Here is a 16456-nt window from a genome sequence, read left to right as displayed (position 1 = left end):
TGCTATCTGTTCACATGCCTTACTGTACGTGCGGTACATATAGGGATTGTACCAAAACTAGACACTGATTTTTGTCTGAACGCAATTATGCGATTCATTGCACGAAGAGGCAAACCGGTCAAAATGATTAGCGATAACGGGACAAGCTTCATTGGAGCTGAAAAAGAACTGGCAGAGTATATAGCAGCATGAAACAAGAGGCAAATTGAAGAACATCTGATTCAACAAGGTATCAGATGGAAGTTCAACCCACCTGCAGCACCACACTTTGGAGGAGTGTGGGAAGGACTGGTTAGGAGTTGCAAGAAGACAATGTATGCTGTGCTGGGCAATCGATCAGTCGCGGATGATGTTCTTTTAACCACGATGTGTCTTGTTGAACAGACGCTGAATGCTAGACCGCTGACACAGGTCAGTTCTGATGCTACCGATTTAGAAGCTATTACTCCAAACCATTTCCTACTTGGCAACAAGAACCTTTGTTTACCGTATCTATCAGGTGCAGAGCAATTTGTTGATCATAGAAAGCTCTTCCGACAAACGCAAGATTACGCAGACCTCATCTGGGACAGATTCCGCAAAGAGTACTTGCCAACGTTGAATAGTCGAAAAAAATGGCAGACCACAACGGACAGAGGTCTTCAGCAGGGTGATCTTGTGTGGTTAGTGGAAGACAGTGACAAACGTGGATATTACGATCTGGGTCGAATAACCGAAACCTTTGAAGGTTCCGACGGAGTGATTCGATCAGCGACAATCCGAACGAAAGATGAATACTACAATAGGCTAGTAGTGAAGCTCGCTCCAGTACTACCAACTGGCGATGATGTTTTCACGAAGGAAAACAGGGCCGGCGATGTTGCAGCTGAGCTTAAGGAATTGCGTAGGGCGAAAACTATTACTGTGTTCTTTTTTTTTATCCAGATTATCCATCCCTCTAACGAAAAAAACAGTGTATAGCAAATCAGAAACAGCCGCGTATGCCACGTCAGCAGAAAAATTGTTAACAAACTGAACAAAAATAAGAACTCACAATCCCAATTTGTCTTGTCAGCCTAGCAAATCGAGCTAGCACTTAAACTCAGCAATAAAATTGTTGAAATAATATAGTCTTGAGCAATATATTCGTTACTGCGTCTTGCAAAACCAAACACTTGAGCAGTATAATAGTTAAATTGTTACTGTGTCTTGATACCAAAATTATTCTTGAGCAATATTCTATCAAATATTGTGTCTTGTAACGAAAAACGTCTCGAGCAGTGAATTCAATATTCTGTGTCCTGATTTCCGGTCTTCAACTCTTGAGTACTCTGCGAAAATCGTAACACACACACGCTCAGGATTAAGTTAGAAATCATTTTTTTACAACACTTCTCAGGCATATAATTTTGCCTTTCATTTGTTTCATCAAAACGATTGAACTGGTAAACATATAGAGATCCCGTTTTGTGTGATCTGTGGACCCAGTTCAATTTAGAAAAAATCTAAGTTTTGGATTTAGCTAATGCAACGGTAAATACAGCAGAACGGATATACAGTTACAAAAGCAAACTGCATAAGCGAAGTATCCGGACAGATTTTGTGACCACTCAGAACGGACTGGGCGGTGTAAAACTTTCTTTGTGAAATACAAGGAGAGCAGCCGTTACACCCTTATTTAATAGTATAAAAAATTAGAAGTACTTTTATTGCCATATCTTACATTATCAAGTAAGACAAAGTCCATAAATATTCGAAGATACGTCTTCAGATACGCTGATTTAAATTGAGAAAAATTGTCCACTGTATCTTGGGGGGGGGGGGGGGGGGGGGGGGGGGGGCGTCTTTCGGCTCGGTATGACGAATATCAGAATGTTCTTCTCAAAATCTTCCAGAAAATTGTTTCTGTAACCTTCTTAATTAATTAAACTGTATCATATAAGTTTATTTATTAATATTACTACACAAATACTACAAGTCAGATATGTATAGTAAGTATTAGCCCTTGTTCTGAAGTCACTGTACACGGCAATTAAATTTCTTTGGTTTTCAACTCTGACAATTCGTTACTTTTTTCTGTTCCTAAACTCATTTTTAGTTTCATAGAAATCAAAAACTTGAGTTCACTACATACTGACTAGATTTTAGCAAATTGCCACCTAGGGATTTTCAATTTGTTGTTACAGCAACAGTAAGCTAAAATTGGTCATTGGAACATGAAGACTCAAGTGATTCTAAAATTCATTTTAGCAAACAGCTTATGCTGGTTGTATAGGATTTTAGTAATTTTGAACTAGATCTTTTAGATACCCAAAAAATAAGTAGCTCTTCATTTATTTAGAAAAACATTGTCGGTTGACTACAAAATCCAAAATCAATCAATCAATCATTAGGAGGGCTATGTTTTGAAAAGATGCCGCAACATAGCAGCCACGGAGTAACGACAACAAAGGCTGTGGACATCACAAAGACATTCTCAGAGTATTAGCCGGCAGCGCTCTTTCCATGAAATAAACAGTTAAGAGCCTCTTTTAGGGCAGGGTTGCTTGCTCTTAGGGCATTTGTTAAGATAAGATAACCCATATAGTCCAGACGGAGAACCAAGCAGACAATAATATTGTCTGCAGTAATATAGAGCACCTTAAGGCAAATGGCTCCACTTTTCTAAAATGGACTCAAACTTGTTTGGTTGGGTTGTGGAGTGAACTCCCACGTTCTGTTCACTTCATCTTCACTGGTGTCTGAAGTATGTTTGTTGATTAAGGAAACATTGAGTGAATTGAGAACTTAGTATGGCTTTGATTTGTATAGTCACCAATTTAGTTTTTGCTATTTGGATTTCTGTTTGTTGATTTTATAGTGTGTATTGATCAAGATAAGCAGCAGCAAGTGTATCATTTAATATCGTTTTACATCTACAATTATACAGCATAGAATAGCAGCTTTGGCTTGAACGGAGTGCATGATACAATCTTTCATCCCAGTTAGTTAGTGTTAGTAGGTTTGTGAATAAGTTACTACCCCTCTCAGCAAGATCTCGTTTCTGTAAAACATTCTACGAAGACTTGCGCAATTTTAATTAGGATAGAGCTCTATTCCAAATATCAGATTCTATAGTTAAAACTAGCTCTTATAATCAAAAGAAGTAAAAAACACATTTTTTTGAAAAACAAAAGGTTATTAAGCGCTATCATTTTCAATGAAAATCTAAGGTTTGCGAGAAAATTACATTTATGGATAAAAGTGGATACCAAAGCGGACTTTGAAATTAGTTCGGCGAAAAACCTGCCAGTTTGAATAGCGCAAACAAGGACGTGCGGATCAAACAACCCGGGTCTCTCACATGAGGGGTAATCCGCGTCCCAGTGACATTATATAGAGTTCACTGTTCGGTCTGGGTAATGTGATTCAAAAAATTAAGAAACTCAGTTGCCAAAAACTGCCCGACTAATGAACTCTGGGCTGATACAGCTGCTTTTTGCAAAACTGATCCCAATTTATGTGCGGAGCACATTTTGATGATAGCTCAAGGACATTTAATCAAACTAACGTCTACTTTTTACACGGATATATAAAAATTAAATGTCACTGATTTCATGTCTAAACCGCTGAGTCAGTTTTCTCCAGCTTGCAATCCAGTCCCCCCCCCCACCGTGCAATCCAACTCGGTCTGGCTACATCTATAACGGCTTTCTTGCACCTGAGCCTCGGGCGGTCTCGTATTAATGCTCTCCACTAATCCCTTCAAAAATTTGAGTCAGCAAGACCCATTTTGCAGTCCGATATTGGTTACCTCTCCTTTTTTCAATAGCACTGTCCCATTATGAGCAATGACGGCGATCAATAATTAAACTACAAAAGAATTGTTTTGTCCTTTGACGGCACTTTTTAGCTTTCTCAATGGGTCGACTTTTAAGAAAATCATCTGTTTAAAAATACTTATTAATAAATTAAGTTCAAGTTTTCAATGCAGAATTGCTCCAAAAACTATCTATAAAAGTTCATTGACAATATTGAACACCATTGCGTATTTGCAATTAATAAGTGAATGTTATCAATTTCTGATACATATTTGTTTAAATTCGTAGTTTAAACATTTAGTTCCATGTAAAAAACAAACGTAACTGAACTTAATTTGTTTATTGGTTTAATTAGTTAATTATTTTTATGTCTTGGTCATGATAGTTCAGCAAATATAGATGGTTCATATTATTAATTCATCTTCTGATGAAGAGAGCATATTGTTTTGACTTCTTGAAGAAGTTTCGTCTTTTCTGAAGTTAACTTCAACGGTGACTTTATTCGAACCAAGCAAATCATTTTATTCAGGAATCAGAAATCAGTATTTCATTGTAATTTCCCTTCTGGAGTGCAAAAGGCATACACATTAAGGCACAGGGTTTCCTTTTTTGTTCCGACCCTCTCGAGGGGGGAGGAACTATATACTCAAATGGGTTTTTTTTTTTGTTCAGTGAATTTTCGCCGATCGATACATTCATCGTAGAGAGTTGAGAGTGGTATCATTAGAAAGCTCGTCCAGCGTAGAATATGGAATTAAAAAGATTTTTTTAATTTTCGTTTTCTACAGTGAGTTATCGAGGTTTAAAGTTTTGTGAAAATAGTGTGAATTCCGTTGATTTTTATTCACATTTTACGGAATTTTCGCTAATTTTTGACCAAAATTTCGCCAATTTTGCTAAAATTTGTCAACATTTTTTAAAAACTTGTTGTTGATTTTATTTTTAAATATAAAAAATCTTCTCGGCTTTTCTTATTTTGAATTTCTTCTGGGAACTTCAGAGAAGTAGAGTGAATTCCCGTTGTTTTTATTCACATTTTCCGGAATTTTTGCCTAAATTTTCGTCAATTTTGCTAAAATTTGTTATAATTTTTAAGAATAGTGTCGTTGATTTTATTTTTGAAGACAAACAAGCATTGTTCATTGTTTTGATTTATTTTTTTTGGTCAAAAAATGTGGATAAATATTTCAAAATTTAGCCTTTTTCAACAAAAACAGCACGAAATAAGCTACTTTAGTCCGTTTCGATTAAGTTTGCCGACAGTACACCTCCAAACAACACTCATACAATCTTTGTAGACTCAGAGGGGGGCTATTTCTACTTCAGAGTACGCTGAGAGTGCTCTGTAGTTAAAACTTTGCCTTTTTTTGCTAACTTTACTCGTTGATTATCAAAAATGCAGAACTTATTTTGAGTTTTCAACTAACAAATTATCTATATCTGCAACATTCGAAAATCAAATGTTCCTAACGGACAATAAGCAATAGCAGGGCTTGTTTTGGGCCATTCTTGGACTGCTACCACCCAAAGAAATCGGGTTGTAATCAGTCGGTCTTTTTTTTTAAAAAAAAAAGGACCCTTTCTTTAAAAATAAAAAACAGAACATATCGAATCAATGCTCAGGAGTGATAGGTCCAACCAGTTTGCTTACTAAAAAGCTCCAAGCTAATCCATTTAAATTTTAACTTGAAAGTTTATGGTCGTTTCTTTTAAAAATAATTGACTTTTCAATAAATAATGGCTTAATTAAGTTTTCCTCTATTTTTTTCTTAATTTGTTCAACTTCCAGCTTAGTGTCTGCAAAAAAAGAATGCTTCTTCTTTCTACTGATTTAACATTTCTTCTCGGTTGCAGTTTTAAGCCTGAAGTTATTGTTTTCTGGCTTTGATACTACAAGATTTCAGATTTTTGTTTGTTTCGATATTTGCCAGTTTTTCACGTTTCCGAACTTTGTCACATTATCACATTATTGACAGTTCTCTTGTCACATTATTAGCGTTAAAAATAAAGCACAATTGAACATATTGAAATCCTGAATGATATACATAATCGTTTTAACGGCCTCGACGCCTCTTTCTTGAAGAAATCAATTGAATTTTTTAATTTTGTTTTTAACTGTCATTTATACTTTGTCGTTTCGGTCGTATAAAATTTCCTGCATAGTGATAACTTTCATTGGCTTTTCGTGGAAGAATAGAAGAACCGATATTCTGATATTAGTAAATAGCTGATGGCTTTCATGACTTTGAAAACAATCGTTTTCCAAAATTAAAAAAAAAAACTTTTTAACTTCGCAATTTTGTTCTTTTTATGTTTCTTTTTGTTAGCTAATCTCGTTATTTCATTACAGGTCAAATATGACATTATGGGTGTCAAGGGAATAAAAGGGATTGGTGTCCCAAAATCTTTTTTTTTTAATGAATTTGTTATGACCTTAGTGGCTTCGACACCGGTTTTTCACAAAAATGTAAATTAATTTGATTTTTGTCTTATTTGACGTTCTTTTTGTAGATGCGAGAAATATTCTGGGTAACTGCAGGTCTCGAGGGCTTCCTTTTTTTGAATAAACGACCCTATTCAAATAGTTCTGTTTGTAATTAATGCCTTTTATGACATTGAATGTAATTTTTATTCGAAAAAAAAAATTGAAATTATTTCATACTTTAGCACTTCGCTTTTTTGTCTACTTGTTACCTAGTCTTACTAATGAATGGCCACGTACTACATTATAGCTGTTTGATGAAGGCGCAATCGAATATATTTTGAGGGACAAAATATGGCTCGAGGGTTTTGGCAGCGTTTTCTGGCAAGTTTCAATTGAAATTTTGTTTGTTTTTTTTTTGTTGTTCATTTTAGCCGCTTTAAAAAATGAATAAGGACAGGTCCTAATGCCCTTCTCTAGAAACAGTGGTAATTGTAAATTTGTGGTAATGTTAATTGATTCCTAATGGTATTTATTACTTTGAAGTTAACTGTTTCAAAAAAATAAGTTATATTTTTCACTTTAATGTTTTTGTTCTTTTTTGTATAATTGTTACCAAACCTTTTTATGGACTGGTCGCATATGGTTTCTGGTGATTTATTAGTTATTTTTGTTTAGTTTTAGGTTTATCTGACGGTATGTTGACTTTGTTATTAAATTTAGTTTTTAAGAGGGAAAAAAATTTTTTGATGTAAATAATGTTTGTTGCTGTTGTTGTTGTTTGTTTTTGACGTTCATCTTGACTCGCTTTCTTAATATTGACATATTACATCAAGCTAATGCATCAATTTTTAACTCCACTGAGTTATTTGCTTTGGAGGCTATCTTATCGTTCATACAGAATTTTTTGAAAAAGACTTTTCGCAAAAAATATTTTTTGGGTTTTTCTATCTGTTCCTCATTTGCTAGACAATTATGCCAAAATTGTGGATGGGCGGGGTCGGAACTTTATGTGCCATCGCACATTACCGAGCCGCCTTGTTTAGATATAAACAGGGCTGCCCGGATGTTCAATAAATTGCGATCAATTGTTACTAAGAATGTCCGTCAGTAATTTGATTCATTATTGGTTAATCCGTCCGTTTCATAACTAAAATGGCTCAAATAAAAGTTTCTCGGGTTGGAGGGGTAGGAGGGGGGGGGGGGTTAACAACCAACCAGCGTAGGTAAAAAAAATTGAAGTTCCCAATTATTCTTATTTATACTGTTCCTCTTAATTGTACGTTTGTAGTACGCAAATTGTGATTCGACATTACGAAAGAATTTTTCGCAGACAGCGCGTTTAAACATGAAACATAACATTCTCATATGCTAATATTGTTTTAATGTTTTCTGTCAAAATCAAAAATTCTTACAAACTATTTGCACTTCAGTAAAAACTCGACAACGTTTTCGAGATCAGAGCGAGAAAAACAGTGTGAAAAATAGTCAAGTGAGGCCTGAAAAGGTGAACAAATACAACTTGTGGTGAATTTGAGGCAGTGAGTTCAAAAATTTAGACAATCAAAAGTGAAGAATCATCCGAACGTGAAATCATTTCACACATTGTCCACAAAAGAGCTTCCAATCAGATCAAGTAGCAAATTCAACCTCAGTTCAATTCCAAGTTTGTCAAAATGACCCAGACAAATCCCAGTTTTCTGGCAGAAGGACTCGTTAGACTTTTAATTTTCTTCCTGTCCTTAATACGAGCAACTCTGCAAAAATTTTCGGCTGCTCTGAAACAACTGGGCAGTTACCAAAAGCGCAGAGAACAAATCACTCTAGTTTGGAGACCTCCCAGAGAGATCTCTAGCCCAATCTTTAGAACCCTGGACATTCAACTTACAACCCCTGCTGAAGACGTTCTTCACTTGACAGACCCCAACCAAGAATCAAACCCAATCATAGACAAATCCCGCGACTTTGACATTGAAAATGCGGATCTGTGCGAGGAAAAATCAATTCCAAACGACAACCAATCAACAAATCAAATTCCTTGCGAACGGGAGTCGCATTTAAAAAACTACTTAGATCAGCTAATGACATGTCCTTTTGAGGCAACGGAATCTTGCAACGACCAGGACTGCGTCAAACTTAGTTCGGCGCAATCTAGCGATGTCGAGTTTGAGTTTTGTCCTCCACAGTTACCCCTGGAATATTTTGCACTTCGTCAACAAGAAGCGATGCTGCGAATGACCCGGACTCCGATGGTTGCAATTATAGACTTGGACGCTTCAAAAAACGAGCAAAAAGAAGATCTGTTGGTCTTCTGAAACGGATTTGATTCTGTGTTGTTTCTGCTTCACAAAACTGATCCAAGTTTTCATTCAACATTTTATTTCGCGTATGTTCTGTATGATAATAAAGTTGCCTATAACGCTGGCTTATGCAAAGAATATTTGCGTTTGTTTGCAATAAATATTAATATAACTTTGTCTGCTATGCTTTGAAAATTGTTGAAAAACTGAATCGACAAAATCTTTTGTTCTCGACATAAATGAAAGTTTCCTTGTTCATATCACCATCTTTGAAAATGAATTCTGCATTTAAATTGAGTTTGGTTTTAATTTCTGGAAATTGACTTAAATTTCTTTTGAGCATTCCCGGGTCGACGTGGCAACGTGGCTCTATTTATTTATTACTCAGCACAAGTTCTTTCATAATTTAGGGCAAATTCTATAAGTGCTTGATTTGAAACTTGAAAATCAAGCTCACTTTCAGTATCTTTTGATGAACTCAAAGAACATCAGCTAAATTAGTTCTTCATCAACAAACCTTAGCCTTTTCAGTACAGGTTACGTGATTGCTCGAAGTCACTGAGAACTTCTGGCGTTTATCGAGAACCGGGAAACGGTTCGAGATATTAAGTAAAAATTTCGAAGTGACTTCTGCTGAGTCACGTAACCATGCTTAAAACAGGGAACGCACACGTATTACAATAACGAAAGTCAACTTCTGGCTAAGTGCGAACTTCTGGCATTTTAACTTCTGACACTGCAGACTTTCGGCATTTTAAAATGTGCACGTGAGTGTTTTAACGAAGCGTCAGGACAATCAGAGCTATCGAATTTGGATATCAAGGAAAGCCTTAAAAATTATCTTTTGACTTTGTAATTACTATGTGATTCAATCTTGTGCACTTGGCGGCAAGCAAAATTTTTAATGCTCAGCACGCTACAAGGAGGGCGAAGAAGGAATAGATCTCAAAAATTTGTATTATTATTGGGCTATTTTTTGTTAGATAATCAAGCTAAGTGGGTTCAACAGAGTTAATTGATAATTTCTGACGCATAAAAGCCAAAAAGTAATCGTGCTTGCAAGAAGTATTAAGAGATGTTGCAAGATGAAGGAATAATATTTTTAAAAAAGCAGCTCAAAACGAGCTTTCGGCACCACAGGAAAAAGCTAATTACGCAGATACCTCTTCGATTACGCAGAATTCAATTTATAACTTTTAATCCACTCATTGGTAAAGCAACGCTCAAATTGCAATTTTACATGGTAAACTGTCCGTTTTGAGGAGCATTTTTAATCCCTTCTAACTTAATGAGCTAAAAGTGCGCCTCAAAAAACGGAAGCATGCCATGTACAGTTGCTATTTGTGTGTTTACTTCTCCGAATTAGCCCTAATAATTTCGGATGGTCTAGTTTGCGGCTAACGAAGTACAACTTTTCACGTTGCACCTCGACCCGGGAGGTATTGTATGAATGGATAGTTCAGATGTGGGACTGTGCAAGATGTTTTATGAATTCCTTCAGACACTCTTCCTCATCAACTGCCTGACATTTGTTCAAATTCAAAAATTTCAACGCAGTTTTTGTATTTTGAGGCTCGTTTCTATCCAACAGTGGAGATAAGTCAGGTCCTAGGAATATCAGCTGAAAAATTTGTTTGTCCTTCATTTGCTGCACTTTTCCCAGATTTTTCTCCAATTGCTTCAAATTGAGATCTCCTTTTGGAATGACAATGGCGAAAGGTTTCCGTTCCTTCTCGATTTTGGGAAGCCGTTTTGCGAGATCGGTTTTCCCAATTAGCTCTGGTCTTATTCGGGCAAGAGTCACTCCGCGGAAAGACGTATTTCTGTATGAATCTTCTGAATTCGAGGTTGCTTGTTGTGGCTCGTTGTCTGCATTTTCGTTCGGAGGATCTTGGTCTAAAATTTCGACCGAATCGAGGTCTTCGATGAAAGGTAAGCTTTCATTTTGCTGAAGTAATTGGGCGTAAATAACTTTAGAGAGGCGTTCAAATGATGATAAACATTGCTCGTGGTATTCGGGGATGTCAAGAACAAGAAGTATCAAATCTTGTTCACACTCCATAGGAGATAAGATGTCTTTTACAAACAAATGATCATGTTAAAATGTCACATTGTGTTATTAACTAATTATTCTCCGAAATCTTATTTTCGCTTATTTTTGAGTTATTTCAAGTTTACACTTTATCTGGAGGTTTTTCAAGGTTTATTTTCATATCACGAAGAAATCATGCATGCAATCTTTGGAAATATTCTTGAATAATATATGCAAGTAATCAGAAAATCATGGATTTAAGTATAAATTTATTATTTTTGTTGCTATGGTAAATTTGACCACGGTAGTAATTTTCTTTCCTCACACAAAACAATCTTGCACACACTTACTGAGTTTCTGCTTTATAATTTAAAGTTTCTAACATTTCACTCAACAGCCTGTAAAAAAATGAAAACAAAACGAATATATGCTAGCCAAACTGCTTCGAAACTATGGAAAAAGGGAGGATGCGAAAAAAATGTTTGCTTATCAAGTTTCAACCGTCCAAGTGCAAAACAATTCATCCAAACAATAGACGTAGAAACTGCGCATTTGAATTAAAGTCTCGAGATATATAGTTGAGATGTAATGTGAGATAATGCTGAAATAAAGTGATTTTGAACAAGAAATAACTTGTTAGGTGTCTTGTGCACTGAAACATTCTTGAGCAGTACAGAACTAGCTTCTATTGCTTTGTAATATTTAAAAAAATCACTGTTGAGCGGTAAATTACCCGTTATTATGTCTTGTTTAATATAATTACTTTAACTGCATACTTTTGGTTACTGTGTCCTTTATCTGCAAATTACACGAGCTGTTATTCAACTGTTACTGTAATTTGATTCTGTTTTTCCATTTCTTCAGTATATAGAGTGAAACCCAACTTAAGTTTAAGTTAAACGGTACTTTTGCACAAAATAGATCTTGGGCATATATCTTTGCCTGAGGTTTGTTTTTTATATCACGTTAGTAGTATATCGTAAGCAGAGCTGGGGGGGGGGGGGGTAAAAGGATGTACCTATGTATTAACATTAGGTATAGCCTAATTTCGTCCAATTGCCAAAGATCTACCTAAAAAGAGAGTGAGAACAATAGACCTGTCATCTTATCGTAATTACCCAGGGGTAATTATCTTAATTACCCCAGGGAAATGCATCCAGTTTTCCGCTCTAATGCACTTCAGCTAATCTTATCTACTTAATAAAATTCATCTGCAGAACTTCTACTTTCAAACTTTTCATTTACGCATAACTTTTTCGATTATCAATTTTTTTTAAATTTTCGATTATTAATGAAGTTTTGTTTTCAATAATTTCAAATTATTGGAAGTTTTTCGCAAAAGCTTCTTAAAAGTTTTTTTGAAAATTTAATTTTTTTTTCAATTTTTTTTACTCATGATGTGAAAGCATGCAAGAAACCGACTCCTTGGCATTTTCTTTTGGTAGTTTCTGTATTTTTTTCTCGGTAGTTTCAGTTTCAAAAACCCGAAACCGTTAAAAAAAAATTGTATATAAAGTTGTTCTAATAATCGGTTGAAATTTTTTAACACAGATTTCAATGAAAAATACTAAAACACAGAAAACCATCACTGAAATTTTTTTTGTTTTTTTTCGTAGTTTCAGATCCTGAAACCTCAAACTAAAAACTTCTTTTGGTCGAAAATGTATACTACAGTACAACTTTAGAGGGTATTTTTCGAAGTGAAGTTCAATGGTGGTAATTTCACGGTCAATTATAGATTATGGGTTTGGGTTTCTTGTAGTTTTAGTTTGTCAAACCTCAAACTACAAAATAGCTTTATCGAGAATGATATGCTATATCAACTCTCTATATGTTGTTTTTAAACAAAGTTTTTGATAGTGACTTCTTTAACTCCTAGAAGTTACACTTTTTGATTTTTTCTGAAGTTTCAGCTTCTGAAACCTGAAACCTCAAATTATTTTTTTTGGAATTGTTTTTTACAGTACATCTTTATAGCGTAATTTTAAACGCAGAATCCAATGGGCATAATTTAAAAGTAGTGAAAAGAGGACAAATTTGTATTTTTTGAAGTTTTAGATTCTGAAACGTGAAACCCATTTCATACCATGAAAAAACCCATTTCATACCAAAAAAGACCAAATTCTTGGCAAAAAATACCCAATTCTTGCCAAAAACACCCAATTGTTGTCCAAAAATAGCCAATCGTTGTCAAAAAATACCCAATTATCGCCAAAAATTACCCAATTATTGCCGAAATACCCAATTCTTGGCGAAAAATTCCAAATTCTTGAAAAACAAACACTCCACTATTGTGAAAAATGCCCAACTATTGTCAACAGATCCCAGGTCTTGGTGAAAAACACCCAATTCGTGGCTCAAAATATCCAATTATTGTCAAAAACACCCAAATGTTACCCAAAAAATATCAAACTGTTGCCAAAAAAACAATTCTACCCCAAGAATATCGGTTTCTAGTCATGAGTTACACAATTCTTGGCAAAAATACCCATTTATTACCAAAATCTAAAAAATTTTTGCCAAAAATACCTAATTCCTGCGAAAAGGAACCCAGTTCTAGTAAAAAATATCCCAATACTTGCCACACAGAGACACAAGTCTTGCCAAAAATACCCATTTTTACCACAAAATAGCGAAATCTTGTCAAAAATACCCTAATTGTAACCAAAATAACAAAATTTTATCAAATATTTATCTAAAATATATCAAAAATTAGACAATCTTGCAATCATCCGTTTTTCTCTAATTTCTTATCAACAATCACATTATTTAGTGACCTTAAAACATCAACTTTTGAGATAATCTTTTGTAAAGACGAATCTTCTCAGGTGATTGATATAGGTTTAATGAGTACAAATTTGTCACGAATTTTTTGCTATTGTACAGAATTAATCGTTAAAAGTTCAATCAAAGTAATTTAACAATTACGTCCTACTCTCTTCTCAATTAAGAACAATTACGTGATCATTTTTTGTAAGAGGGCCACTGACCTCTTTTGAACGAAATTTACTCCAGGTACGTCATATGATTGCTGCAATTAGGCATACCTATGTATTGTATGGGGTCACTGAACTCACGTGAACAAAAAATAATCCTTACTACTTACGATATTATTCCTATTTTATCAAAGCATGCACAGCTCACGTGCTTGAAGTCTTACTCATAGTATTGTAATAATTACGTCACCATTGCGTCATAATGATGTCATTTTTTATTGTAGTGCACAAACAAAAATTCAACTCATTGCGCTGATTTTCGTTTTCTTCAACAACTTAGCTATAGTTAGACTTTTTCATTTTTTTCGGGGACAATTTTAATCTCCTTTTCCTACAAACCTAAGTTTTCAGCTATAAACCTTTAAGTGGAGATTCTTCATCTCTAGGATATCTTCCTATTTCCCATTCCAGGTAAGTCACCTCTGTTATAGAATATGAAAACAGACCAAAAAAAAGAATAATGGGCTTTTATAATAATCGTACTCATTCGCAAATAGCATATTTTTTCTTCAGAAAGAAAGCTTTTTTCAATATCTGTATTTTCAATTTATTTAGGAGTTCAACCGTCGTCACCTAAAAAAGGCTGGAATATTGAATATCAAATCTGTGAAATTGAACAAAAATCTTAAGGCCCACTTCTTCCCCGATTTCAAAGATGATGTAGCAATTATAAAGGAGAGGAAGACGTGCTTCGGCTGGGTAGCTGAACTTCCATTCTCCATTCCGAGGCAGCTTCTAGTCTTCATTATTGCAATCGAGAATTTGCCAGAAGTCTCTGTTCCATACAAACAGACAACTGTAGACTTCGACGAGAACCACATCGAAAACAAAACTTTACAAGTCTCAGACAACATGGAACTGAGCAGATCAGTCCGTGCACAATTTTGTGATTATGAGTTGTCCTATAGACCAATGTATGAAAATCAATTAGGATTTTTTGAGGAGGAGAGAGAACTTAAATTTCTCTGGTGTGTGTCTGACGAGTATGACAAGTTGCAGGAGCAGAAACCTGATCGGGATTGTTACGAGTGGGAAAATGGGTCATTGACAGGGAGTATTATCGCAATTATAGAAGAAGAGAACGCACTTGATCCCAAGTTAGACAACAAAAATTCTGACCAGGCAGTCCCTTTTGCGTGCTTTTCTACAGACACTGGACAAGATGCATTGAAAGAAGTACAGGGAGCATCGAGTGTTGAAAATACTTCAATGAAGTCTGCCAGAACCATCCTTAGTACAGTACTCAATGATTATACAGATTACCAAGATCATTTTTTATCCAATGAAGCAAGTGAAAAAATATCTGAAAAAACTTCCCTCAGATCTGAGCAACCAGCGTCTTGTACACAAAAGACTGTCAAGAGAAGGGCTCCTGCTGTCAATAACCCTGAAAGAGTGGGAAGTAAAAATTTAGATGGTGATGAAAACGAAGACAACATGTGTCCTCCATCGTGCAAAATGAGACGAGCTGCTGAGTTGTATAGTAACTAAAATAACAGGCTGAGAAGTTATTTCTGACTGATTATCTGTTTGTATTTGCGGTATAATTTCAGATGCAAAAACTATTATTTCCTGAGGTGACTAATTGACTGTTTAATTTTTAATATTCTCTTTTTACACTCAGAAAAAACTGAATTTCATGTATGCTTTTGAATTGATACTTTGATAATATAATTTATTTGAGTTTTACAAATGCATTTTCGAAATTAACTTGTATTTAAAATTCAATTTTGAATTAAAATTTATGTCAAAAAATGCCTGTTTTTGTTATACCTGTTTTTTTTTCTCAAAAATGGCGGTTAACGACGAAAAAGGCTTGTTTTCATAATATGTTTTTTCAAAAACGTGGGTTTTTTGGCTTCTGCAATGAATTCCCGGCAGCTGATACTGGATGATGCAAAGCGATTACAGTGATAATTTCGAACAAACTCCAGCAGCAATTCTTCCCATCAGAATATCGCAGTAAGCGTGCTGCCTTTGATAATAGATTACCTTGTAATTTATAAGAAGAATTTTTGGCAGGAATTTTTAGAAATAGATACTCATACAAATCTTTAAGTACAGAAATTACAGTTTTTTCTAAAAAAAAGTTGAAAACCTTTTGCATAATTTTAACTGTTTTGAAAAAAATATTCTTTTACTATTCCATTTTTTTCAAAAAGTCGTATTTTTACAAAAGGTTTCTCTTTTCATTTTTCCATTTGTCAGTTTTTTAAATTTTTTAATATGAAGTTTTGAATTGAATCATTTTTTTTAAATGAAAATCTTCTTTACTAAAATGATTTTTTAAAAAAAATTGTTGTGTTTTACACACTGTTTTTAAACAAAAATGTAAATCTTGATGTTTTTTTATTTTTTTATTTTTCCTTTTTTTTCTGTTTTTTAATTTTTTTATGTAAAAATTTAAATTTAATTAATTTTGTTTTTGAAAAACAAAGTTTTACTAGAATAATTTTTCTTTCAAAATGCCGTTTTTTACATAAGGTTTTTAACAAAAAATGCAACTTGTGTTGTTTTTTATTTTTCTATTTTCCTTTTTCTGTTTTTGAATTTTTTAATATAAAATATGAAATTCAATTAATTTCCTTTTTGAAAAAAACAAGTTTTACTAGAATAGTTTTTTTTTTTCAAAAATGTCTTTTTTTACATAAGGTTTTTAACAAAAAATGCAACTTGTGTTGTTTTTTGTTTTTCCTTTTTTCTGTTTTTGAATTTTTAAATGTAAAATTTTAATTTTAAATATTTTTTTTTTGAAAACACAAGTTTTACTAGAATAATTTTTCTCTCAAAAAAGCCGTTTTTTACATAAGGTTTTTAACAAAAAATGCAACTTGTGTTGTTTTTTTATTTTTCTTATTTTCCTTTTTTTCTGCTTTCGATTTCTTATGTAAAATTTAATTTTTTTTGAACAAAACAAGTTTTACTAG

At 34.1% G+C, this 16456-nt stretch overlaps 1 protein-coding gene and 1 long non-coding RNA gene across 4 annotated transcripts in view; one reads left to right on the top strand and one right to left on the bottom strand.

Annotated features, from left to right (window-relative positions):
• Positions 1 to 4185: 4185 nt before the first annotated feature.
• Positions 4186 to 8840, top strand: LOC142352229 (uncharacterized). 3 transcript variants are annotated; one of them, XM_075404681.1, is made up of 2 exons: positions 4186 to 4321; positions 7635 to 8840. In XM_075404681.1, the coding sequence occupies exon 2, from the start codon at positions 7878 to 7880 to the stop codon at positions 8514 to 8516; it is 639 nt and encodes a 212-aa protein (XP_075260796.1). In that variant the 5' UTR covers positions 4186 to 4321; positions 7635 to 7877; the 3' UTR covers positions 8517 to 8840. The 3 variants fall into 3 exon arrangements, with proteins under 3 accessions (XP_075260796.1, XP_075260797.1, XP_075260795.1); XM_075404682.1 differs by having other exon boundaries at positions 4192 to 4331; positions 7659 to 8840; XM_075404680.1 differs by having other exon boundaries at positions 4192 to 4331.
• Positions 8841 to 9498: 658 nt separating this feature from the next.
• The window catches only part of LOC142352264 (uncharacterized), a 31347-nt gene continuing 24389 nt past the window's right edge, over positions 9499 to 16456 (bottom strand). Inside the window, exon 2 of the long non-coding RNA XR_012760996.1 lies at positions 9499 to 10577. This is a non-coding gene — a long non-coding RNA (uncharacterized LOC142352264). The remainder of the gene's footprint in view (positions 10578 to 16456) is intronic.

Source organism: Convolutriloba macropyga, chromosome 13 (genome assembly GCF_964194025.1).
Source record: "Convolutriloba macropyga chromosome 13, txConMacr16.3, whole genome shotgun sequence".
NCBI classification, from domain to species: domain Eukaryota; kingdom Metazoa; phylum Xenacoelomorpha; order Acoela; family Convolutidae; genus Convolutriloba; species Convolutriloba macropyga.
The sequence above is the reverse complement of the archived record's forward strand: the minus strand, read 5'-3'. Positions and strand labels throughout refer to the sequence as shown.

Excerpts from the sequence above, each read along its gene's own strand:
- LOC142352229 (XM_075404681.1), top strand. The coding sequence starts at position 7,878 with ATGACCCAGACAAATCCCAGTTTTCTGGCAGAAGGACTCGTTAGACTT.